Genomic DNA, 27,160 nt, shown 5'->3' on the forward strand with positions numbered 1-27,160 from the left:
TATGACATTTGACATCTCAGCCCAGCTCCCCTAGTTCTGGGGATTACATGTCTCCCATGCACAGTCCCCGCAGCTGTGAGGCTGCTGAGCTACCCGAGCTGGTGTGCAAATGCATCCATGTCCCATGAGCTGATGAGCTTGCACAAGTCTGTTGGGCTGTGCATGTGCATCAAGACCCGGTTCGGTTTCAGGCAGCTCTCAGCCTCCTCTGCTGAGATGTGAAGCAGACGACAACCTGCCCAGTGAGACTGCAATGATGGAAGGATGCACCAGACAATGGGCCATCCTCAGGCAGCAGCTCACCTGACTTTAGAGTGACACAGTACTGCTGTGTGGGGAGAACTAGCCCTGTGGAGCACATAATAGCATGATGTGTGTTTGGGATGTCCAAGGTGCCCTGTACAAGGAGTGTGGGAGATAGGTTCCTTGACTGGCACTCCTACCACATAGTGCTCAAGTCATAAGGACACTTGAACAAACCTGTAGGAAATTCTGAACAGGGGAAGAAGAGTCTAAATTTTTGCTTCTATCTGGCCTGGAGTGCTTATTTGAGGTCTGAAGGTTGGCTTCTTCATGCATTTGGAACATGAAATGGTGACTTTTCTCGCTGCCGTGGGCTGAAGCTCTCATTCATGGGCTGTGCCCCTGCACAGGTGGGTTTGTGAAGAAGGGGAAGGAAAAGGATGAGTCAACCCCTCCTGCTCTTCTGTCTTGAAACTGGGCTGTAACGGAGGCAGAAGTGCAAAAGGGAACAGAAACGGAGACAGGACGGAGGGTAGCTGCAGCCCAGAGGGGTGGTTTGCACTCTGCTGTGTCCTCGATCATCTATGCATTTTATGGGACTCAAAATTCAGAAGTGATCTAGGCTCTTAACTGTTGAATATGCCATATACACGCAGCATCTTGTGATGAAAGTCTTTGATTCTTCATGATATTCTGAGATGTCTTCTCTAGAATTACTGAAGTTTTTATTAGTAAGAAATGTAATAATCTCCCCTCGGAAGCTGAGTCATCCAGTTACTGTTTCTAAAAAATCCCAAGCAGTCACTCCGGATCTAGCTCGTCAGATGCAGGGTGAGTTGGCAGCCAACCTCATTTATTCAAAGCCAGACTAAAAGTAAAATACAGAATTACGTTATGAAAGGGAGGAAACTACTCTCCAAAAAGCAAGGCATATAAGAAGGTGAATGTGGGAAACTATCTAGGCAATGAAGATAACTGTATCATAAGGTGAAAGAGATGTTCTCAGGAAAATAAAATGTGATCAATGTCTAACTTTTCTGCATGTTTCGGTCTCTGACCTTGTGTATCTGAGAACAGTCTGCCTATCATTTCCAGAGTGATTATCACCGCATGTCATGTGATGGAGATGTCATCAGACTGCTACCGCAATGCCGAAATTAGTCTCTGTCAGTTGCAGATAAGATGCAGTCTGAGTTACTGGGGCATCTCCTGAGCAAATGCCAAGGCCGTAGCTGTCCTCTGGCCATTGCCTTGCTGGCTGAAGTGGTTGCACCCTGTGCTCCTTCCCAAAGGGAAGTTCACAAAGGTCACCGCTCCCTCCTAAAGGGCTCTGCCCCTGAAATCTGCCCACGAAGCTGCTCACAGGGTCATTTCTACCCTCCTTCAGTCCATATGTGCTGGGTGAGCAGAGATCTTCTGTTTCAGGTGTCTACAGTACCTGCCTCAATGACTGAATGGGGTTCGGGAGCGCACATGAGACACTCTGCAGGCAGACCTTGGCAGATGAGGAAACAGCTGGGATGGTAACCAAAGTGCCCAGTGCATCCACAGCTATCCACAAACTTAGGTGCCACAGGACGTGGCAAAGTCTAAATTAGGCACCAGTGTCTCAGGAGGGTCCTATTCACCATCATCTGCACCTTGAAAATTCACCTGATGTGGATCTCTATTGGGGAACTTTTTAAGCTTTCTTTGCTCTATGAATGCAAATGTAGGCAAATGTTCAAAAACACCAGTCATGGATTTTGTGCTTACCCCAGAAACCGAAGGTGTTAGACTAGTTCCTAGCTAAGCTGGTTTTCTATGTCTTTTTTTAGCACCATGCTAAACAAAAACACCTACAGAGCTGCTTGCAAGCTGTATGTACCTCCTCCATGGACATAGGGATTTGTGAGCTCCAATGACACAATTCTTTGCAGACACTGCATGTTGCCATCATGAGCCTGTATGGGGAGCATGACCAGAGGACTATTTTGCCTGTTGTCAAGTCCACGTGTACAACCAGAGTGAAGAACAATAAATGAGAATCAAGCACAAGTGGGCAATGGAGGAGAGATTAGTCATTATCTGAAGCACTTTTGGGCATAGACAACTATAATTGTGGGTGGTGAGAAGGGGTTTTGGGAGAGTCCCCATCCACTGAGCTGTGGTAAGCAGCCATTTGTGGACTCCTAACCTGCTGCTGATATGAAATACGACACAGCAGCCAGAAAGCACTGGAATGTGTCTGGGCCACCTGCATGTGCTGACAGCATAGAAGAGGAATAACCAGCTGCTATACCTATAGTATGTATAGATACCTATTTCACAATTGCAACAGACTCAGAGCACCCATCTGTGCAGTCAAACATTGCTCCACTGAGAGATGGTAAAACATTAAGGGGGAGCAAGGCATTCACTGCAGCCGCTTGTTCATGGCCTAACAGCTATGTATTCTGTTCCTATCAAAATGAAAGGAAAATTAGTCCCTCAGCTCTGTAAACTCAGACTCAAACTATGAGCTGAACAAGATTATGCACCAATTCCTAGCAGCCTGCTTACAGTTTTGTTTTTCCTGTGATTTCTGCATGAAAAGCCTGGGAAATGACCCCAGAATGTGTTCTCTTCATAATTCCCATAACTAAATCACTAACTGTCCATGTGAAGCTTATACAGGGATCTCCTCTAATATTCTGAGGAATCCTGATTATTGAAAGCACATATATAGAAGTGTGGGCCCAAATACAGGAATCCAGAAAGCTTCCCAACATGCCACGTAGCTGCAGAGCCTCTTTCATTGGGTGAAAATTATGAAAGATTGCCATGTGATTCCTAGCACCACTCCTTGAGCTGAGAACATTTCTCAGAACGAGATGTAAGATCTTTTAATCAGGATTTACTTCCCTTTACTACTGCTCATTGCTTTTCTGTGACTTCTGCATAAATAGCACTTGGGTTTTGTGTCAAGGTTTTGTGTTTTTCCTTTCCACTATCAAAACAGAAAGTTGTGAGCAACAGCAAGCAGAAGAAGGAAATACCAAACACACCAGAAGGCACAAGAGCTGAGGTAGGACAAGATTTGTCTGCTTTTTTTCTGATGTAGATAAAAATGGTTGCAATGATTAAAATACACACTACTTATATTTCTTACTACTGGCAGTAAGCTTTTTATTTGCCAGAAGCTGTGATCATTGACTAAACTTTGTCTATGACAAAGCTGGTCTTGAGAATATTTTTGGCAGAAAAAAGGGTGGATTTATGTAACTAGGAAAGTTGGCCAGATGGAAGATATCAAATTGTGGATCTGATTAAGTGAATCTCATTTTTTAACTAAATGAAAAATATATATTAGGTTTATGGGAAACTTTTAAAATAAAAGGTGTTAAAAGTCAGACTTTTTTTTTTTTCATTATTGTGCATATAGAAAGGTTAATAAAATGCCATGTTTTGCTGAATTTAGTGTTAATTCTAAATTTTACATTTTGTTACATTTACTCTTGGCAATGCTGCTGCTAAAACACAAAGTGAATGCTAGAAGGAAAGCCAGTGGGAACTTTAAAAAAAACATGAGAACTTCTGGTTTTCTTGGAAGTGCAGTGGCAAATGCAAGTGGTCTCCTGTATAGCAGCGATATCGTAACTGGCTTCCTATTTGGCTAATGACATGAGATGGTGGTGTCTGAGGTCTTCTTAAGACAAAAGATTATTGTGATTGATGCAGAGAGCATGTCTTTTTCCTGGCATACAAAAGGATCTATATATTTATCACCTAACACAGCAAAGAACTGTATTTTGCATGAACAGCCTGATTTCCCTATTTAACTTTGCATGTGCAGAACACTTTATTGAAAATAGGTTCTTTGGTAGTTCCTCATGTAATAGCGAATGCAGTTTTCAGAGCAGCAGGTCCAAGTTTGGAAATGGAGGGTTTCATATTTACACCTTTAGAGGAGACAGTGGAGGTTTCATATTTATACCTTTAGCAGCAGCACCTCTCTACCGCACCTCTTCAAAAGGAGCCTGTCCTTCTGTCCACGCATGGCATAGAAACTGATCCCGTTGTCTGCTGAGCTGCTGGATGACTTGACTGACTGCCCTCCACGAGATCTGAGGGCAGCCCAGGGCTGCGGACTGTTGCCACTTCCCCAGTAATAGCTTTTTGACATAGAGGGTGGAATCTCTGTATTAGTATCAAACGAGGCTTTGGTCTCACTTCACCAGGAGGAATTAGGGGTAACATAGTGAAGTCAACTGTGGTTGTTACATTGCCAGGAACTAGAAGCATATTGTGACTGTGAGAAATGTGCTGACAGCTCAGACCAATGTCCATCTAGACCAGTATTCAATCTCTGATGGTGGCAACAGGAGACACTGGTTAGACAAAACATGAGAGCCTAATCACCTTCAAAGTGCTTTCCCCTTGCATTTCCTCAGCTTCCTGACTGCTGTCCATGAGTTCTGGTGATTACATCCCTGCCCAGACTTTTGTTTCCCATTTACTGCCCTCGCATTTGTTCGATCCTGCTTTGACACTGTTGAGCCACCTGCCTGCACTGCCTGCTGTGGCAGCAAGCTCCCAGCACCGCCCGCTCCTCGCTTCATGGAGGAGCACTCTCTTTTATCTGTTTGAAAGAAGACTCAAAAACTCTGATGAGCACTCCAAGTCCCAGTACTGCAGAACCCTGTGAATAACAGTGCATATTCACACCATCCAACACCTTCGTGACTCTAAAACTTGACCACATCCTTCTTCAGCCTCCTCCTATTCATACTGAAGAGTCTCAAGCTTTTTAGTTCTTGCTCTGTCTCCCTGATCATTTCACTTGCCCCTCTCTGCACCTTCTCTAACTCTATAATCTCTTTTATTTGGGTGTAGAGACCAGATGCATGAAGATTTTATACAAGGTGGTAACATGCTTTGCTCTCCATAGCCTTCTTGATGATGCCTGTCATTTTGCTGACATTTTTGGTTGCTTTTGCTGCTGCATCCAATGCAGAGATTACTTCCGTAAATGGTCAGTGATGCCAATGCCTAATTCCCTGTTCAGTCAGTTTCAAGTTTGTATCATGCAGGTTTAGATTATTTTTTTCAGCATGCATCAGTTCACATTAAAATACACTAACACTTATCTACCACTCTTTCAGCATGGCATCTGTTAACCCAGATAACTGCCTTCTCCAGGTTATTAATAAAGATATTGAATAAATCCTAGAGGACACCATTGCTGATTCATTAAGCCCACAATTTGCTTCTTACCCTTCAGCCAGCTTTCAGTCCATAAAAGGACATGCCTTACAGCTCTCTGGCAGCTTAGTTCCATCAGAAACCCTTGGTACAGAGCTTTGTCAAAGGCTTTGACAAATGCAAATGTATAAATACATACATATCCATATATACATATCAAATGACTACTGGGCCCCCTTCATCCATCATCTTCACAGCCCTTCAGCAGGTGAGTAGGGCAGGATCACTGTGTTCAGAAGATGTGCTGACTCTTTTTCAGCAGACTGGTGTTTCCACAAGCTCAGCACCTTCATTCTTTATTACAGACCCCCCACAACATACCAGAGGTGGAAATCAGTCTCAGCGGTCAGTAGCTCCCAGCACTGAGACTGACTCATGGCACTCGAGCTGCCCTCCCAAGGCTCTCTCATGTAGACCAGCCAGTCCCCTGGCACAACGCCTGATTGTAATGGTGGGTTACGTGCCTTGGCTGCCAGTCTCACATCTGAGATCCTTTGGGATACTCATATGAATGCCATCTGGTCCTGATTACTTACTGGCCTCCCACTTAATCTGGTCAGTTTAATATTTCCTGCACAGATCCCTTGAGTGGAGCCGGCTCCTTTGAGCTGTTTGCTGCATCAGGCATGAAAATACCCCAACATGTTTGGTGGGGAAGAGTGAACTCACCGAGTTTCTCTGCTATGGCCTTGCTGTCCCTAAGAGATATTTTGCCGCCAAGCAACCCTGTCAGTTTCCTGGTCATCTTTCATCTTTCAGTGGGTTTACAAAATTTATGTCAGTCTGAGCATCCTTCACCAGGTGCTTTTCACTTTTTTTTTTATTTTTAAATTTTTTGTTAATGCTCTTAGTTTTCTCTCTGTATTTGATCTGTCATAGTACATGCTCCTGTTCTCCCTATTTGGACAAGACTTCTGCTTTCTAAATGGTGATCTTTTTCCTATCATAGTCTTGCTAATTATTCTACTGATAGACATCAGGCTCTATATTTATTAAAATGTCTATTTCTTTTGGAATGTAGGCTTCTAACACATTTTATTGAAATTTATGTTTGTTGTTTTAAACAGCCCTCAAAATTATGTAGGCTTCTTCCTTCTGGGACTGCTTCTCTGTCCCACAACACTGCCAAACGTAGCTCTACTGTGATTGCTGGTACAGAGCTCCCTTCATCAAAACCTGCTTGAACCAGGACCTGTGCAGCACTAAATATCAAATGTAAAATAGCATCTTGTGTTGTGGATTTGTCTGCAGAACTAATTATTCTAGGAATCAGCCATTTATTGCATATGGGACATTATATCTCATTGGCCTGCAGCATCGCATCTTTGTAAAGGCACCCAAAATCTCCTGCTATTGCTACCTGCTTTCAGCTTCCTGCTCTCACTTAACATTTTCTGATAACTGTCGTCATCATGATGAGCAGTTCTGTAGTGCATTCCTAGTACTATATTTTTATTATTAGAGTATGGGATTTCTGCCTACAAGAACTCTGTAGTGCTTCTCTTTAGCCATGGTATTTTTATGCTGCTGCAAGTTACATAGTCCTTCATGCACAGTGCCACTCCTCCACCTGTGCATCCCACATTATCATTACCATAAAGCTGGTAGCATGGCAACACAGTCTTCTGTTGATTATTCTCTCTCCAGCAGGTCTTTGAGGTTCCCCTTGTACTAGGGTTGCTGCCTCAAGCCAAGCCTTCCAGCTCCCCCATCTCATTTTGGGCTTTGAGCATTGGTGCGGAATTACATGTAAGATTTCCTTTTGATCAGTCACTCAAGATAACATGTGACAGCTAACTGATTTGTGGGCAGCTGGATTTGCCTTCTCTAGTTATTGCAGCTGGGCTTTATTTCCCTCCTGGCCTTGTCAGAGGTGCATTGGATGTCAGTTCAATGCCCTCTCAGGTCTCATCAGTCCAGCCCACTTGCTCTCCCATGCCCATCAGCTCCCCTGTTGCTTCTAATTAAATACTCCTCTGCAAAGCTTTCATTCTGCAGTGCCAGCAGCCTGGCCCCACTCTGGGTACAGTTCAGTCTCTCATTTCTGTATCGCCTGCCTTTATCCCAAAAGATGCCTCAGTTCCTTACATACCTAAATTTCTCCTCTCTACTACCTCATGCATGCACTGAAACTCTGACCTGAGCTTCTCTCTTGCCTTGTAGCTGAGCCCCGAAGATCTTCATCCCTGGTGACCACAATGACCACAGCCACCACTGGCTCCTCTTCTGCACCCCAAAGTAATCTGCACAGACATATCACGAGGTCTGCCACCTGGCAGACCTGCTCCTGCCCCATTACTGCTGGGCCATTCTTGCCTGGAGACAGCCAGCCTTGTCCCTCCACACCCCCAGCCCCTTGCCGTGCACACACACACACAAAACCTGCCCTGGGGAGGCAGCCGTACACATCGCATACTGGGCAGTTTACAGGATAGACCCCACTCTGCTGCTAGACTGCTAGCTGCATCCTAGGCTTAAAATCTGATAGGTTTAGGGCACTTTTAGTAGTTTAGTATCTCCTCCAATTAAACAAATCTCCTCTTACTTTTGCTCTATCAGTTTCCCACCTGGTTTCTGCACCCATTTGTTAAGGGTGTTAGATTCACCTTAGGCAAGGAATGTCTTTCTGTCATCCCCTTACCTTAAATCACATTCAAGCCAAGCTCAGATAAAAGGCAAAATATTTCTTCATAATAAATAGACATAATTTGTAATAAAAGGTACATTTTTATTTATAAAAACCATACTAATCAAGCTGTAAGTGTTTCGAAGAGACTTCACAGAGGTAAAGAAACACCCCCCACCCCCCAAACTCTACATCTAATCTGCTTACGCAGCAGTCATTTCAGAAAAACCTCCTTTTTTCTTGCTTAGCTGATGTGCTCTCTCTCAGGGTGGTTGTCAGAGCCTTGGGACATGTATCAGCTGCTTCTACTTGATAGCTTCCATCAGGGAAACTCATATATAGAAAAATATCTCCTGCTAGGGAGTTTCCATCAGAGAAGTCTTGCAGTACCACTTAAGAGAGATTCTCATTTCAGATTGTCCCTTTTTCTCAGAGGGCTGTTAGATCTTGCTACCAATCTCCCTTCTGAAGCCTTCTGGGGGACCCTATAGGTCTAGTCTCTCAGCCAAAACCCACTGTGTTTGTTCCTGACCCAGGAGGCAGTCTGAATGCTCTTGGTGAAAGCAAAGTTTCTTGCCCGTCTTTACATATACCATCCTTTCTGTTTATCTAGGAGATGATGAACAGCTGGCTAATGAACAGCTCTTGGCTTCAAGGAGGAATACAATTCTCCCCTTCTCCTCTGTGGTTGCTTGAGATAGTCCTGTATGAAATGTATCTTTTACTGCACCTTCCTTTCTACATCACATTTAAGTAGGAGCATCTACATATGATAATTGCATGGGTCATTCCTGGCCCTTGACTGAGGGGCAGGCACCATGGTAGTTAACAGCTTTCAGATAACCAGCTTTTTTCTCTTAAACATCCCATAACAGCTTGAAAGTTTTGTTTGGATAACCTGAAGAGGAGTCTGACTACTGGATTTCTTGCCAGGCCCATGAATGCTGAGTTTTCTCAATAACACATGTGCATCTGGTTTCCTAAAGGTCTTTAGCTGGCTGGAGAAATGAGGAGCACAAAATGGTTTTAATGGTAGTTAGCTAGATAGCCTCATGTGAAGAGCCTGAGCAAAGTACCTCAGCCTTTGTGCTTGTAGTGCTCTCTCCAGGGTGCAGGGACCATGGGCTTTTCATCAGCTGAATTTTCATTACCCTAATCCCATTCTTTAGCAGATCTTGTCAGGCCACAAGCCATCAGTTGTGGTGCTCAGCAGGGCCTTGAATTTGCCCACACTTCAAGTTCTTCATCCTTGTTTGGCTCCTCTATCTCACAGGCTTCACAGAACAGTGTTGGTGTCCCACAAAACAGGAATGTTTCAACAGGCATAGGTATTCTCTTGTGGTTTGGGGTTTCTAAAGGCAAGGATGCTTGGGCCATAGCAAAATGACTCTCCCTTTGCAGTACCTCATGCTGAAATGTTTCCCTGAAAATGTGGACATCAACTTCAATCAGGAGAAAAGCTGGTCCTTGATCCCAGACAGAAAACTTATATATCAGTCACTTTGCACAGAAAATCAAAACTGTTCAAAACTCCGATTGCAAAAGATTTGTGTTAGGAAGTATACCTTGTCTCTCCCCTCTGCAGGGGAAGAGGATCTCAGGTGAGGAGATTTCCTTTAGGAGCATGTGTTTACTGAGTCAGGGGCTTTGCTGAGCCCCAGTATCAAATTTGCCCACCTACAGTCTTCAGTGTTTCTAAGTGCAATAGATATTATTATCTTTATTTTCTGGAGGGATAATTTCCGGCACAGCTGGGAATGGTATAATGTTGGTGTGAGTAAATGTTCCCCTTCCCCAGGCCACCACGCTCCCATCTTGCAGTGGAGGGGGTAAGTCCTGCTCCTTGGGAGCCCAGCCTGAGGGTTATGCTTCCCACGCTCCCTGTTGCAGTGGAGCCAGATGAAAGACAACTGCTGGGGCACATCTGGTTGCTATATTAAGGGATCCACATGAGCTCTGAGACATCGCCTTGAAGATACCATGGGCTGCTCTGAACATAGCTCAGGTTCCCACACCATGGCTTGAGTTCAGAAATTAGCTCCTGTTTACAGCACATTGGAATTCTGCACTGGGTAACTGGGAGTCCAGAGCACTCAAACCTAGAGCCAACTTTGCCCCCTAGGGACATTCCACCTGTGCAAATAAATTAATTTCAAATTGTGAAGCCAGTGAGGTCCAGAATAAGAGATACAATGCAGTCAGGTACCATCAACCCGTTATCACTCTTGCTGGAGCAAATGAAAACCTTCTTTTTCATGCATCTAGAAATGCCATATATTTCTGGGTTTTAGGCTAAAATATTCTGTGCTCCACCTTTAGAATATGTTGGCAGATGCCGAGAGGGAATTACTCCCACTATTAAGCAAGCAACAATAGTGAAACCTTCCTTTGAAGATACTACTAGCTGCAGGTCAGCTGAGAGAAGAAATCAGAAGTTCAGCAAGGAAATAGACCCTAATGAGAAAAGAAAAATTATTTAGAGTGTTTTAGTGATGAGTGGTTTTGATTTGATTGAATTATAGCCTCATAGGAGAAAAAATACCACTCTCTGTGAGCACAGCCCATTTTCTCACCGGCCATTTTCATTATGGCTGCAAGCGTGGGCTGTCCTGGAAGCTGCAGTGCGTGTAGATAACTGATGCAGAGCAGCTGAGCACAAAAGAGGTTGAGAAAGTGGTAAATGAAGCCAAGGCCCCACAAAAAGAGACACAGAAAGCCATCAGAAACTTACAAGGAAGAAGAAATACTGTGTAAGGAGGAGAGAGTTAAAAAGGAACCATACATACCTAGCACAGTATTTATGCAGTGTTTAAGGTCAAAGTGTCCTTAATTTATACATTCTGTAGTATATCAGTATACCTCTGGTATTGCTTGGGAAAGTTCAGTGACATGCTGCCAACAACAAACCAGAAAAATTTCACTAGTTCTGAAAGACAACTTCAGCCCTTGGGGTTTTCATCCTAATTTGAAATGCAGACCTACCAGTGACAGTGATTTCTTTTCTGATCAGGTTTTGATGTTTCCATGGTAGGTAATGGGAGACTCAAAACTTCCCTGCTACAAAATGGCTGACAGCAAGTTGTCTTGTTTTGCACAGAGAAGATCAGAGAATTGCCATTAAAACACACACATAGCACTTTAAAAGGCAGCACTTTCATAGGCTGAGACAACAACCAGTAATACTGAAACTGTATAGAGATGACTGGGATTTATGCCTTGAGATGTGCATTTACTGGGACATCATAACAAATTACTCATTAATGAACCCTTACTTTCCACTGCCCTCTGCATTTTGAAATCTCTGTCCCCAGCAAAACAGTCCTGAATAGCTGAACTCCTTGCCTGGCCTGTAACCCAGCACTCACACCACTTCTTTTTACTTTGACAGAAAGACAGAGAGCCTGGCTCTAGACTATGAATGTTTCCAAGATGGCACTAGACAACAACTTCACTAACAGCTCCTTTAACTGTACGATTGACAGCTTCAAGCAAGTGATTTATCCCATCATGTATCTCTTTATCTTCTTCCTGGGTGCTGTTGGAAATACCCTCTCCATTTACGTTTTCTTCCAGCCTTCACAGAGGAAGACCTCAGTAAACATTTACATGCAGAACTTGGCTGTTTCAGATCTCATGTTTGTGAGCACTTTGCCCTTTCGGGCCTCATATTTCCTGTTGGGATCGCGTTGGATATTTGGTGATATTGTCTGCAGGATCATGACTTACACCTTGTACGTGAACATGTACTGCAGCATTTATTTTCTCACCGTGCTCAGTGTGGTTCGTTTCATAGCCATCGTCTACCCGTTCAAACACTGGAAAGTAACCAACATAAAGTATGCCAGGATAACATGCGCAGCCATATGGGTCTTCGTGCTGGCAGCCTCCAGCCCTCTGTTAAGCAAGGAAATCGCTGGGTACAGCAACCCAGCCAAGTGCTTGGACCTCCACCCTTCCAGCACCCGCAGGCTCCTCATGATGAACAGCTTTGTCCTCATCGTGGGCTTCATTCTGCCATTTTGCACAATTATTGTCTGCTACATCTTTGCAATCAAAGCGTTGCTCAAGTCCAAGACTCCACAGCACAAGAAGGCAGTCTGTCACAAGAAGGCTCTGTCCACCATCATCATCACTCTCATCCTCTTCCTCCTCTGTTTCCTGCCGTATCACATCCTGCGAACTGCCCACCTGATGCACAGCAGCTGCAGCCAGGCCAGCCTGCCCGTGCACAAAGCACTGGTGGTTGCTCTCTGCCTTGCTGCCATGAACAGCTGCCTTGATCCTGTCCTCTATTACTTTGCGGCTGAAAATTTCAAAGCGAGAATCAGAAGTCTGTACCGCAGGTAGCTCATGCAGAACTGCAAAATTAGATATATACAGACCCAAAGGGACATCTAGACTGGGTCCAGAGTCTGTGTGGTTCTAGCCATCCTGCAGCCATGCTGCTCAGTGCCAGGCATCTCTGGTGCAAAAAGTGTCTTGGAGAGAACTTGTTGGGGATGGCCAAAACTGAGACAAGATGATCAGAGGTCAGGTGCAGGGTGTGATCCCTAGTCCTATTCTATTTGGCAGCGTAGAACACTTCTAGTGTTCATCCTCCCCAGGGCAAGTGATTGAAAGGGATTTACCTTGCTACTAGAGCCTGTTCATTTAATTTCACTATACTCAGCCAGTGACTTGAAGGGAGACTGCTCACCTACCCACCTCAGTGTTTGTGTCTGAATCTCTCTGTGCTCCACATCCCTGTGCGTGCAGAGATGCATGGTTCAGATGCTGCGATACTCAACAGTTCATAGCACCCTGTCAGTTCCCTTTGCCAACACGAGCCAAAGGTCTGCACATAACAGAAATGTAAAGCATCACTGATACTTTCTGCTGAGGCTGACTTACTTACAAAGCAGGCAGAGAGCCAAACAGTACCCAGTACAGGGTCAGGCTGTTCAGAAGACATTAACATTTTAAAATTTTCCACTCTGAGGAGGCCATCAAGTTATTTTGCTTAACATTTTACCGATTGTCAAGTGAGATAATGATTTCAAGCAAACGGCATCAGCACAGAGCAATGTGAGTAAGATGGCTGCTGGTAGCAAGGGCAGGGTTCGTGCACCCTGCAGCTTTCCACGTGTGTGCTGACTCCTTCAAGGCCATTGTGACACTTGTTTTACACTTACTGTTGCCAGTGCTTTTCTGAAAGCTAGGTTAGGCAACTCAGTTCCCATGTAGGGATCCAAACAGGCACCTAGGGAGTGGTTTCCTCCAGGTAAACTCCTGCCTGCTCCAAGGGGGAAACTGGTCTCTTTTTTCATAGGATTAACTTCCAGCTGCTTTGAACTCCCTGACATCAAAGGCACACCAATGCAACAGGGAAGCACTAAACCAGGAACAGGAGGAAAGACAGGAGGCAGGGGAGGAGGAGGGTTGTTTTAGGAAGCAATGGGAAGCTACACCTATGTGTACTTTGGAAAATCTCACCAAATGGCTGCCTGAATTTTTAAGTTTAGATTTTGTTTTTAATAACCTCATTTTTTAATAAATAAAAAAAAGACAAAAAGGTTTGTCATATTTTCCAGGAAAACAGCCTGTCTCATATGAAAACTAGCTAAAATGCTGAAATCCTTCCCTCCCTGTGAAATCCACGCAAAGGAAGGCTTCTGTCAGTGAAGATACTTTCTCAGTGCTCTAAACTTATTTGGAGAAAGCACTCTATAAGCTGAACATTATTGCCTCCAAACAAAAATAACTGCAGCTAGCTATTTTCAGGTCTGTCTGAAATATGCAGAAAACATTGCTGGTCAGGTGGAAAAGTACTTGGCAAATCACGGGGAAAGTCACATTTTTCTTGACTAGCTAAGGGTTATGTTCAATTGCAGAGTCAATCTATTTCAGTCACTTTATGCTGCCTTTGATGTAAGCACAGAGTTTTATCATAAGTCTTCACAAAAGTCCATGCTCCAAATCCTTATTTCAATAACTCAGTGGCATACCTGAGAGCTGACCATATGAACTCCTGCTGTGCTTGGTCCCATGCTGTTGAAGAAGGGAATATTACCTCTGGTTTGCAATCAGAATGGGATTGAGATGGTATCTTACGCAGGGCTGGGATAAAGGACAAATAATTGGAAGGAAGGGGGTGAACTTTTTCTGTGGTTTTTCCCTGCCAGGAGTAGACCTAAGCAGGGACAAGTGACAATGTTGGAGCCTCTGACAAGGTACTTACATCTTAAATACTACAAGGGAATGGAAAAACTGACTGAGCCACACTCTAATCTCACTAACATGTTTTTGTCTGTACCCATCCAAACACACCCTATTATCAGATTGCATGTAGATATCTAGAAGATATATGTATCTCACTTATGAGGTCACTTTTTTTTTGTATTGACTATGCTACAACTTTGTTAGCAATTGAATTAACTGTCAAACCCGTATTTTAATAAACTAAATTTACTTGTTGCTGAAGATACGCTTTTTATTGATTGCACAACTAACACAGAATATCCTCAGAGTACAGGGGGAGAAAGACCAAGAAACAGATATTGAGCTTCTGTAAGTGGGCCATCATTTCACAAGAGAGAAATGTCTTTGGAGGTGTGAGAACATCCTGCTGCCTTCTTCATGCCACCAGCAAAATAGTGGGGAACATCAGTCAAAATCTGGGGTGAAGATAGAGTAATAGATTTTTAAACTTACCATTTATTTGCAAAAGGATTCAAGACCATCCTTGTTAGAGATCCTCACATGCAGCCTTAACAACACTTGCATAACATGCCACTTTCCCATTTACTGCCATATCTGCATTTGGTATTCTTGCATGTCTCCACTCACGGAGCTGAAGACCAGTGTTCTTTGCTGTGGAAGTATCATAGTAAAAAATGTAGTGAAAAAAGACACCGCATTTATTCTGAAAAATAAGCTCCTGACAGTTAAATTACTAGCAATGCCTCTAGGTCCCTCAAGAGACCACCTACCCCTTAAAAAGTATTTTGATATGTTTCCTCAATTTTCCAAGAGACAAAACTCTAAGAATAGCTATGTGTCTAGAAAGTTAAAGCAATACCAAGCTTTTGAGCTTGAAGAAGACATAAGAGCAGGAAATAAAGTCTTTAAATAACTGGTACCCCTATGAGACAACAGATGTCCTAACTTCTTATGCATGTTTTCCTGTCATTCAGGGAAGCCCTGTTATTTCTAGACAAAGGTAATTTTTCACTTCAAAGCTACACCAGAGACAAACATAGATTTTCTGAAGTAATATCGCTGCAACCTGAACCACTTAACCCTCAGAACAAGGAAATCCCACTCTTTGCATTTGTTTTTTAGCCCTGGTTCGGGCCCATTTGTGGCTATGTTTGCCTGATGGAGCTGTATCACAGTGAGCAGATAAGCATCCTGCTTTTTTCATGATTGTGCTGTGTTTGAGCCGGGGCAGGACTACAGCAGTGGACTCCTGTGAGAAGCTTCTTGAAACTCCCCCAGCTCCAAGTCAGACCTGCCTGTAGCCAAGGCCAAGACAATTAGTGTGGTGGGCACGCCTCTGTGATAAAGTATTTAAGGGGAACCTGAGAGTGGGCTGGGGGACTTGTGAGGAGACATTAGGAGAACACCTATGTGAACACCCAGGTCAGTGGACGGAAAGAGGAAGAAGGGGGAGAAGTGCATCAGAGCAGAGAGCCCCCCAATATCCTGTGGTGAGACAGTAGGTCCACCCTCCCTGACACCCCTGGAGATCACTGGAGGAACAGAGATTTGCCTGTGGCCTGTGGAGGACCACTGGGACTCTGTGGGAAGAAGAAGCCCCTGCTATTGTAGTTCAGCACTGGGAGGACTGCAGTGTGTGGAGGTGACCCATGCTTGGGCATCTTGAGAGGAACGCATCCTGTGGGGAGGACTCACACCAGAGAAAATTTGTGGAGGACTGTCTCCCATGAGAGGGACACCATGTGGAGCAGGGGGAAGAATGCAGAAGAGTGCTTCTCCCCGCTTTGCAGGAAGAAGCAGCAGGACTGACTGCACACCCCATTCCCTGTCCCTGTGCTGCTGGGGTAGGAGGTAGAAATATCAGGAACAAAACTGAGCCTGGGAAGAAGGGATGATTGGGGGGAGATGTTTTTTCGATATGGTCACACTTCTCACTGTCCCATTCTGTCTGTTAAGTGTCATTGTTTCTAGTGGTTTGAATTGATGTCTTTTTTTTTTTTTTTTTAATTCCCCTAACAAACCTGTCTCTTGCCTGTGACTGTAATGGGTGAGCTACACCTCCCTATACCTATCTCGATTCCTGAGCCTTTTGATTCATTTTTCCCTTCCCAGTGCTGGGGCGGAGGGAAGGGATGAGTGAACAGCTGTGTGGTGCTCAGTAGCCCTCTGGGCTCAAACCATGACAGTGATATATCCTCTGCCTTCCTTAACATATATCCCATAGCCATAGATGACATTTTGCTTTAGCTTCTCAGAGTATCTGGAGAAAGGGGTGTGCATTTTGCTACTTGGTGTCTCCTTCTGAGGTGCACGTTCCTCTATTCTACAACAGCATGTTTTGCTGGGAGCAGAGAGGCATCAGACTTTCCACCCCTTGTTTTAGGGCTGTTGCTGCTTCTTTTGGTCCTTTGTGATAGGCAAGATAGAAATGACCTTCTGCTTCTGATAGGAGCAGAAATACGATCCATCCAAAATAGCCAAGTGTAATCACAGTTGGGAGGAGTCAGATGCTGTTTCAATAGTGCAAGCCCTGGACTAATGTTTTGATTTCCTGCATCATATTTGAGGCAGTTTAAATGACAGCCTCTTTGAAAGACAGCAGAAATGAAGTGCAAACACAGACTCCATGAGAGAGTCCAGTATCATCTGAGGTGCTTCAGCTTTCATGTACTTATCATGACCTGCCACAAAATAAAACTGTCTTTGTGTGGCTATGCAGTCCTGTACCTCTCACACAGTGTTGTGTATATACAGAAATCTTTCTGGACATCTGCAAAGACAAGCAATATATTTAATTGCATGCAGCTGATGTTATGTAGTTACATCTGTTCGACCACCAGCCAACAGCTTAAGGAGGCCAAAGAAATTAAATAACATTCTTTGTCCCTAATTCCCTTTTCACCTTTCAGAAAAACTGGCTGGCTTTCCGCCACCACTCCTGCTCCTTTTGATTTTATAGCTGAAAGGATAAAGCTGCCTAATGCAGGGGCCAAAGACTGGTTGCTCAAGTCACGTTCCTGCTCACAGGAGCAAAATTTGAGCTTTATTTCTGAATCTGGGAAATAAAGCTCCAGACCTTGGTTCACCACCCATATCACCTCATGTAGGGCTTGAATGCTCAGAGTGATGGCTGGCAGGCTTGCTCATCATGTTTGCTGTCTGCACATCCAGATGTCGGGACTTTGAACGAGGTAACTGTTGGATGATATTATGTCATCTTCTGAGCAGCCATGGTAGATGCAACTTGGGATGATTTACTCAGAATGGAGCTGTGTTTTATAACATACAAAATTTTGGGGAAGGAAAACCCTGAAGAGGGGATCTGTGCCCTGTGCAGATGTTTCTTGCATTACTGCCAGCATTCAGTTCTGGAGGCAGGGAGCTTGACCATCTCTGACAGACCAGCTCCAGGCCCCTTCTGAGGTCCAGCCTAAAAAGCCCTCCATGGCAGAGAACTACCTGCTTGTACTTGGTTTCTCCTTGCAGCTAGTCTCTCACCAGTGTTTCAGGATGTTTAAGGGTGCTTTGCTGAGATACTGCTTTCATGCTGCAAGTTAGCATTTTTTTGTTGGCAACTATGAGGACAAACAGTCCAGAAAGAATGAGAAAAATAATCTAGCTCAAGAGTCATCATACATCTTCTGAAGGCCTTTATTACTGCAGCTGGAGCAGTCTCCTCTCATGATCCCTCACCACTAAAAGAAAAAATATAAACCCAGGTCAAGAATGTGAGTATGCTCTAAAAAACAGTGCTCTCACATCAGCTTTTTTTTTTTTTCTTTTCTTAATTTTGAATCTCACTGAACTTAACCATTGAGGACATGGAAACATGAAGAATTCCTTTTATAAAGCTGCTAGTAGCAGCACAGACACACCTAGATCCTCCAGAAGTGGAGGTGGTGCGTGCAGAACACAGCTGAGTGCTGCTGCACCAGCCTTTCACAGGCGCACAGTCACTTGGGCAGTCTGTGGATCTGGGTAGGAGCATGCACTCTAGCCATCCATGTTCATGGACTTTCCTATTTCCTGAGCACACTCCAGCTACACCTGACTCCATGCCAGCACAAACCCAGACTGTGCATCAGCCCTTCCCACATCTTTGTGTCCTGGTTGACATGGAAAGGAAAACCGGGAGCAGAGGTGTGGTGATTTGACCTTGGCTAAATGCCAGGTACCCACCAACTCACTCTATCACTTCCCCCCCCTTTCCCCTTGTTTTCTCAACAGGACAAAGAGGGGAAAGAAAATAAGATAGACCAACCCTTGTGGGTAAAACAAAAGCAGTTCTAATATAAGCAAAGTGAAGCAAAGGTCCGCACGCGGAAGTGAAAATAAGAAAACAGATTTATTCTCTACTTGCCATGAAGAGGCGATGTGGGGCCTTCTCAGGATCAGGGCTCCCATACAGGTAGTGGTTGCCTCGGAGGACCAAGGGTGACCCCACCCCCTTCCTCCTTTCTCCCAGCTTTATACTCGAGCAGACGTCATGTGGTCTGGAATATCCCTTTGGTCCGTTCCGGGCAGCTGTCCTGGTTGTGTCCCCTCCCAAGATCTTGCCCACCCCGTCCTACTGGGGCAGGGGGGAAATGTTGGAGAGAGCCTTGGTGCTGTGTAAGCACCACTCAGCAGCAGCCACAACACCAGGGTGCTACCAACACCCTGCCAGCTCCCAGCATAAACACAGCACCGTGAGGGCTGCTATAGGGGAAAAGCAATTCCAGTTCAGACAGACCCAGTACAAGAGACCAGGTGGGAAGGACATGCTCCAGCAGGCCACCAACCTGCATGACAAAGGGAGCACACCCACATGGGGTGTGTGGTCATACCACCTTCATGGAATTGTTACTACCAGGTACAGTTTAAAATTGGCCTTTTCCCAGTTACTTTCCCTTCAAATTTCTGATTACACTTTGTTCATGATTTACACTTGAGCTAGCTGGGCTATGTAGGTGAACATTGCCCTGGGAAGTGTAAGAGTGGATGGGCAGATGCCCAGTTTGGGATGGCATAAGAGAACGTGTTACCCCATTGGGACATTCAAGCCAATGCTCAAAGACAAAGAAGCCAATGTCTACCTGCAGACCCTTCTCCAGGGTCTCTTATTTTACCATTTACTTTCATGGCCATCATAGACCAAAATAGCAGCTTGTGCTCTCACAGGGAGAATCTATCTACATGTTTACAAGGAGCAAGATGAGCTCAAGGCCGACCAACATGGTCTCTTCTGCCTCTTCCGATTTTCTGACCTTCTGATCTAAAGCTTGCATGCTCTGTCTTTCTGGAGAGATCCTGCAGACCTGACTCAAAATCAGCAAAACTCAACAACACACGAGGACATGACATGGTTATCCTGGCAGTGGGGAGAATAAGGTGTTCTTTGGGTTGTGCTATGGGAGGTGATAAATGTGGAAATGCTGGACTTCGTCAAACACCAATTCTACTGATGCACTTCACACTGGCAAGAGCCAGGAAGTGTTATTGTTGTCTCCCCCCAAATTCACAGAATCACAGAATCATCAAGGTTGGAAAAGATCTTGTAGATCATCCAGTCCAATCGGTAACTCACACTGACCATTCTCAACTACACCATATCCCTCAGCGCTATGTCAGCCTGACTCTTAAACACCTCCAGGGATGGGGAGTCCACCACCTCCCTGGGCAGCCCATGCCAACGTCTAACCACCTGTTCTGTAAAGAAATACTTTATAATATCCAGTCTAAACCTTCCCTGGGCAACTTGAGGCCATTCCCTCTTGTCTATCCCTTGTTACTTCATTAAAGAGACTCATCCCCAGCTCTCTGCAACCTCCTTTCAGGTAGCTGTAGAGGGCGATGAGGTCTCCCCTCAGCCTCCTCTTCTCCAGACTAAACAACTCCAGTTCCCTCAGCCACATCTCATGAAACATCTTGGTCTTCTCCAAAGCCATGAGCAAAAAGCAGGCCCTCAAAGCCACCACCCACCACAGACTTTTCCCATGGCCTTAAGCCAAGCAGTACCGCAATGCCCCTGGGTGGAGGCTACATCCAGCATCAACTGTGCTGACATCAAGGCCACCAGCATGCTGAGGCAAAGACAGACAGCATCTATACAAGCCTTTCTAAACACCACTCCCCAAGACTTTTTCCCCTGAATAAGCCAGCAGTAAGCACATTTTAAAAAACACAGAATCTCTTCATGAAAGCCCTCAGGCAATCATGTCCTCTTAAGTCATCTTCTAAAGCAAGACTGCACACACAACTACTCATTCAACCAAACCACTAAGATTGATGCAAAGAAACCCACCTATAAAAGGGACATCCCAAACCAAAATACCCTCTCTCCCATGTTCCTCTCTTGAACCAGTACACCTTGCTGCTTCCACCCCAACAGTTTATACCCCATCTAAGGACAGGGCCAATGGGATGACATGGCTTTGGAGATGGTCCAAGAAATGTTGGCAGAGGCTGGTGAGAAGAGAAGGAGCAAGGATGGCAGTCATTCCTGCACCTCCTGGGCAGCTTGGGGGACCAAGGGTACCCTGTCATCTGCCCATCTTCCCTGACCCCCTCCTCACCCAAACAGGCACATGACACCTTTCTTACCTTGTGTGTTGGTTTAGGCCCTGCCAGGACCCAAGACCACGTTGCCGTTGTCCCTCCCCCACCCTCAGACACAAGTAGGGCACAAACCCCGGTTAAAATAAGAAGAAATTTAATAAAACAGTGTAATAAACAATCTGAACAACAACAGTAGCAATGATAACAATAAACAGTAATAACAGTAAACAAGACAAAAGATATACAGAGAAATACTGCAACGGATACAGACAGCCCTGTGCTCCCCGCCACCAAAGCCACAAAGGAAAAAGATCCAGCGCTGCTGCGCGGGACCTGACATCAGCATGGTATGGGTAACCCGGCTGGAAATCCCTTCCCCATCTCTGCTGGGGAAACTTAACCCTATCTTAGCTGAACCAGGACACCTTGGCAACCCAATGGATGGGGAACCAGACAGAAAATTTTAAGTTGTGACTAATACTGACTCTAAGGCACACCCTCCTGCATGCTTCATAGGGAACTAGGGTCATGGGGTGAAGAGAAACCAACAGTCAGGAGGCTAATGCCAGAGACTTTCTCAGAAAACAGCAAAAAGCAAGGAACTTATGAAACCTCTGCCAGCAATAGATAGTCATGACAATATCTGCATTTCAAAAATTCATCTAGTTTGAACTGGTCTACCAGGAAGGAACCTCAAAAGTCACAGAGGAGTATTCCCCAGCTGTTTGGACTCTGCCTCACAACCAAGAGCTTTCTTCAAGTTTCATATCCTGTGTGTTTCAAGATGTTTAATTTCTGGCTTGTCATGGGCATTATCATTGCCATCACATGGTACTATAATGTACTTGCATTCGGAGTGCTCAGCCCGATTTCTGATTTCTCAGTACACACATTTATTAGTCTTGGATTCTATATTTAGTCTCCACTTATCACACAGAATCATCTAGGTTGGAAAGGACTCTGGAGATCATCTAGTCCAACTGTTCTCCTAGCACAGTTCCCACCTACATCATATCCTTAAGCTCTAAATTGACCCTACTCTTGAACACCTCCAGGGATGGGGACTCCACCACCTCCCTGGGCAGCCCATTCCAATGCCCAACAACCCGTTCTGTAAAGAAATGCTTCCTAATATCCAGTCTAAACCTTCCCTGGTGCAACTTGAGGCCATTCCCTCTTGTCCTGTCGCTTTCTACTAGGCTAAAGAGGCTCATCCCCAGCTCTCTGCAACCTCCTTTCAGGGAGCTGTAGAGGGCGACGAGGTCTCCCCTCAGCCTCCTCTTCTCCAGACTAAACACCCCCAGTTCCCTCAGCCGCTCCTCGTACGACCTGTGCTCCAGACCCTGCACCAGCTTCGTTGCCCTTCTCTGGACACGCTCGAGTCATTCAATGTCCTTTTTGGAGTGAGGGGCCCAAAACTGAACACAGGAATCGAGGGGCGGCCTCACCAGTGCCGAGTACAGGGGTCAGATCCCTTCCCTGTCCCTGCTGGCCACGCTATCGCTGACACAAGCCAGGATGCCATTGGCCTTCCTGGCCCCCTGGGCACACTGCTGGCTCCTGTTCAGCCGGCTGTCAGTCAACACCCCCAGGTCCCTCTCTGACTGGCAGCTCTCCAGCCACTTCTCCCCAAGCCTGTAGCGCTGCTGGGGGTTGTTGTGGCCCAAGGGCAGCCCCCGGCATTTGGCCTTATTGAAACTCCCCCAGTTGGCCTCAGCCCATGGCTCCAGCCTGTCCCGGTCTCCCTACCCTCAAGCAGATCAACACTCCCATCCAACTTGGTGTCACCTGCAAACTGACTGAGGGTGCCCTTGATCCCCTCATCTAGATCATCAGTAAAGATGTTAAACAGGAGTGGCCCCAACACTGAGCCCTGGGGGACACCACTCGTGACCGGCCGCCAACTGGATTTAACTCCGTTCACCACAATTCTCTGGGCCCGGCCATCCAGACAGTTTTTTACCCAGTGAAGTGTGCGATTGTCCAAACCTTGAGCAGTCATTTTTGCCAAGAGAATGCTGTGGGAAACAGTGTCAAAAGCCTTGCTAAAGTCAAGGTAAACTACATCCACAGCCTTTCCCTCATCCAATAAGCAGGTCGCCCCTGTCGTAGAAGGACATTAGAGGTTATTAAAGGTAGCAGCAGAAAATTAAAATACCTTAACCATAAGTGAGTTAAGTATTTTCAGTCATGTAGAGCACTAAGAAAAAGCATGTGTATATATGTATTAATACACATATGCAGGCACATACACACTCTCACATTTCTTCATTCATTCATTTTTATATGTTCATATATTTATATACATGACCATAGATTTTAATTTGCAAAGTCAATGAATAAATATTTGATAGTCAGTGCTAAACTTTTCAGAATTGATCTCTTATATAACCCTATTCCATTAATATCCCAGTAATGAATTTTAAGAAAGAACACAGTCCAGACTAGCCAATCATACCTACTCCACCACCAAACTGCAATGCAGACCTGAAGTACAAGAAAGTGAAACTTCAGTCCCTAAGTGTTGCATCAAAGTTTATACCTGCTCTGATGAAACCCAATCCTCACTGTGGGACAGTACAAAAATTAACCCCACAACCTCTTGTCCCACATCTTGCTAAATTTTGCTTGACATCCTTATTATGAGACAATTTCCAGTTTCGTCGGGACTCCTACTTTGGCCTGAGGTGACAGGCAAAACCTCTGACACACTGCCTGCTGCCTTTTTTAAGTTGACAAGCTGTCTATTTTTCATACACATGAAAACCATGTGGAAAATTTTTCAAAAATCTCTACTGACAGCAGTGAAATTAAGAACAGATTTTTGGTCTGATGCTAGTATAGTAAAACAATGTTTCTTGCTCTATGGTGTACAGAGCAGTGGGATCCCTAGATTCTTCTATGAGACCACAGTATGTTAAAAAAATATCAAATCTGCTGTCAATCAGATTAAATGTGCTATTGGGGGTTTCACACCTCCACAGGAAAGCAGAAAGTTGTCACAAAGCATCGTTCCCAAATGTGGACATGTACGCTTTCCAAAATGTAAATGTCTGTGCTCAGTGCATGCACTACCAGTGTGAGTAAGCATTAAAGCAGCATTGTGAATAAACATTAAAGCAGCAAGACTGAACATTAATTAGATTTTGAGAAATTTTGTGCAAGATCCATTGGAAAGCACTGCACACTGGCTGGGTTCCTGAACACTTCCATTTATGTGAGGAAAAAAAAGAGATCTAGCAAAAGTTCAAACCCTTCAACATCACACTGAAGAAAGTAAAGGGATTCTATTAAAATATTCAGGACTTTTAACCTAAAACCACTCTCACCCATCAAGAGCAATGTTCCCAATTACAACTAATTTATCATTGTGGAAGGTGTCAGGAGAATTCCAATTTCTAAAGTAGAATGAAGCGATGAAAATGTAATACCCCAAAATAAAGATGAAATAAAATTATATTGAAGACTCATGAGAAATTGAAATTGATTTGAAGGCCAATATAATCTTCCTCCAGTAGAAGACAGTATTATATCTTTTTCCCATACACAAATGTATAAGAAGCAATCAAGTTTTATTGTTTCAGAAAAGATGTGCCATAAGCAGAGGTGGGAACAGAACACAGTCAGATTGTTCTGCTGCTCTGGGGACTTTTGCTCATACACTGTGGGATTGCCCAGCTGCCTCTAGCAAATGTGGAAAGATATAGAATAAGATACAAACTGCACTGATGCTATATTTTCAAAATCCAAGCAGGGTATTTAGTAAGTGCTTGAAAATGAACAACATGGAAAAGGATGTTAATAATTACCTTAATTTCTATGGGAGGAGACAGGTTAAAAAGTAAGTCTAACTAGGGGAGAAGTATGAAGACAATAACTATAGGAAAGTCAAAATCATGTGCATGGGGCTGTGGCCAGATGCTTTCCTGGCCCAAGCCAGATTAAAATTAGTCAGTTTATTTAGACCTCAATATTTCTGTACTGTACTGTGGTGTGCAATATACCTGCATGGGATGGGTGTGGAGACAAAGTCCAAAGTTCGAAGTGGGACTGTGTGACAATCAGCAAAATACTATTTTAAAGAGCAGGAATCTCCATCTCATAAAGCACACTAGGACAGAAACCATAACAGTGCAAGGCGCAGAGAAATATGAAGTGGTCACATAGTGAGGATGTGCATTTAAAGCATCCCAAGTACCTCTGTCTATGGTGAGGGGTAAAATTCTGGTGCAGGAAGTTCACCTCGGATACCCTTAGCTGGAGATGTGTCCCGAGCAGGAGAGCTGTGAAGAAAATCCCAGTATATTTTATGAAAACACTCCAGTAAATTAAACACAGTGTTGTTTCTTCCCATAAAATATAGTGCACAATAAACCAGAAATAATTTCCCCCAGATTTGAGATGTAAGAAAGCAGCTCAGTTCTCTATTGCAAGAATGGATTCCAGCTGGCTCTCTCCCTTCGGATGGGTTTTGCTCTGTCCTTGCAAAGGTCAACCCTTCCTCCCACCCTCTGGCAGGTTTGCTGCCTGCTGAGCGCTGCCTGCAGCCTGGCGGTGGCCGCTCTGCCAGCCGAGACTCTGCAGCTGGCATGGGTTCCCTGTGCAAACACCAGCTGCAAGGGACAGATATTAGATCAGCACTAGCATCAGTCAAGATGCCTCCACCTGCTCCGTTAGTCATCCAGCAAGATGGAGGCTCAAGAGCTTTCTGTATGTCTGACACTTACGCTTGCTAACACTTGGTTCTGACACTTGTGGTTTCCTAAAAAGCTGAGTAATGGAAAACCAGTGGCACTATCTCTGGCTGTAATTCAGAGAATTTTTTCCAGAAGCACTGTGATGCATGCTCTATTTCTGCTGTTTCTGTGTAAGTGACCCAACAGGCAGACCCTGCCTTGTCATGCTGCAGAGCAGTGGTGATCACAGATGGGTGATGTCAGCGATACTTTCTTGTCAGAGCCCTTGTCTAAACCAGCCCACAAGAGGCAACACAACTCTTTGCTCTGACTACATCTTGAGAAGGGGGTGCTGGCTCACTGTGGGATGATCAGAGACATCATCATGGGATCCACTGACCTTCAGATGCTTGCAAGACAGATGGAGAATTCTGGGTAAATCTTGATTCCCACATAATCAGCAGAAGGAGTTAAGCATTTCCCTGGCTTGTTCCACCCTAACGCAGGGGATGTATGAGTTGCTACTGTTGACTTTAATGGCAGCTCAGGGTGATTAGCTCAGTCCTTTTTTCTATCTTACAGGTATCTACACTTGGGCAAAACAAATCCCATCATAAATCTCTCAGGTCTCGCTCATGAATACCACAGGGACACAGCACTGGGAAATGGTGCCATTCTGTTGATAGCAGTAACATCACCATATGTCCATGTACACAAACTGATCAGAGGCATGTTAAAAGCAGTTAGACTACTATAGGAAAACATTTCTTTGACACTCCTTCTCCAGGTGATGGCAAGAAACAATTTTCCAGTTTCCACTCTATGTGCAGTCATGAATGCTTTGTTTATGCATTGATGCTCTCCTGTGCTTTGCATAGCCAGTTTTCTCCATCTGGAGGTTTTCTGTCAGATATATTATTGGAGGGAAACTTTTTTGGTTTAGTTTTAGTTGTTGCCAGGTTAAACAGGTCACATACTCTTGGCACAGTGTTTCCAGTCACCTGAACATCCTGGTCAGTATTCTCTGCACCCGTTTGAGGCTGACTGCATCTTCCTGAACATGCATGTTCAGGACTGTACACGCTGTTTCAGCTTAAGTGAAATAAAAATCAACAACGGCACATTTTCCTGCCTTTACTGGGATGAAAGATAAATTACTAGACTGACATATCTCAAAACAATACTGGATTTTTCATGGTTACATGGTGCTCCCAGGGCTCATATTTGCCCCGTAGCTAAGCTAGTATACTTCTATCCACCCCCTCTTTTGTTTTTTTCCACCAGAGGAGGGTCATGAATCTGCTCTTTGTCATAGTCTTTATGGCAATGCCTACACTGATGGATAAAGATGACGCCAAGCAGCCTGGACCAGCTCACACCCACGCTGTTGTGTAGAATTGCCCTAGAGAGAACCAGCTGGAGCCCACCAAAATGGAGTTGGGAGTGAAATAACAGGCTTGCAGAGAAGCAGGTAATCAGCTCCTGGCCTTGGCCTGGGTCTCTTTTATCTAGCAATGTGGAGATACTCAGAGTACATAGTCTCATGTTTTGCACTACCAAAGCTGCTACTTATTTCCATTTCCCACAGGCCTTTTGACACGATGCAGGAGTTCTTTGCTTTAAGTTCTCTATCATGTGCCTACTTTTGGTGATAGCA

At 44.7% G+C, this 27,160-nt stretch overlaps 1 protein-coding gene across 1 annotated transcript; it reads left to right on the top strand.

Annotated features, from left to right (window-relative positions):
* The first annotated feature begins 3,257 nt into the window (after positions 1 to 3,257).
* CYSLTR2 (cysteinyl leukotriene receptor 2) lies at positions 3,258 to 12,439 on the top strand. Its single transcript, XM_074931641.1, has 2 exons — positions 3,258 to 3,289; positions 11,481 to 12,439. The coding sequence occupies exon 2, from the start codon at positions 11,507 to 11,509 to the stop codon at positions 12,437 to 12,439; it is 933 nt and encodes a 310-aa protein (XP_074787742.1). The 5' UTR covers positions 3,258 to 3,289; positions 11,481 to 11,506.
* Positions 12,440 to 27,160: the final 14,721 nt, after the last annotated feature.

Source organism: Athene noctua, chromosome 1 (genome assembly GCF_965140245.1).
Source record: "Athene noctua chromosome 1, bAthNoc1.hap1.1, whole genome shotgun sequence".
Classification (NCBI taxonomy): Eukaryota; Metazoa; Chordata; class Aves; order Strigiformes; family Strigidae; genus Athene; species Athene noctua.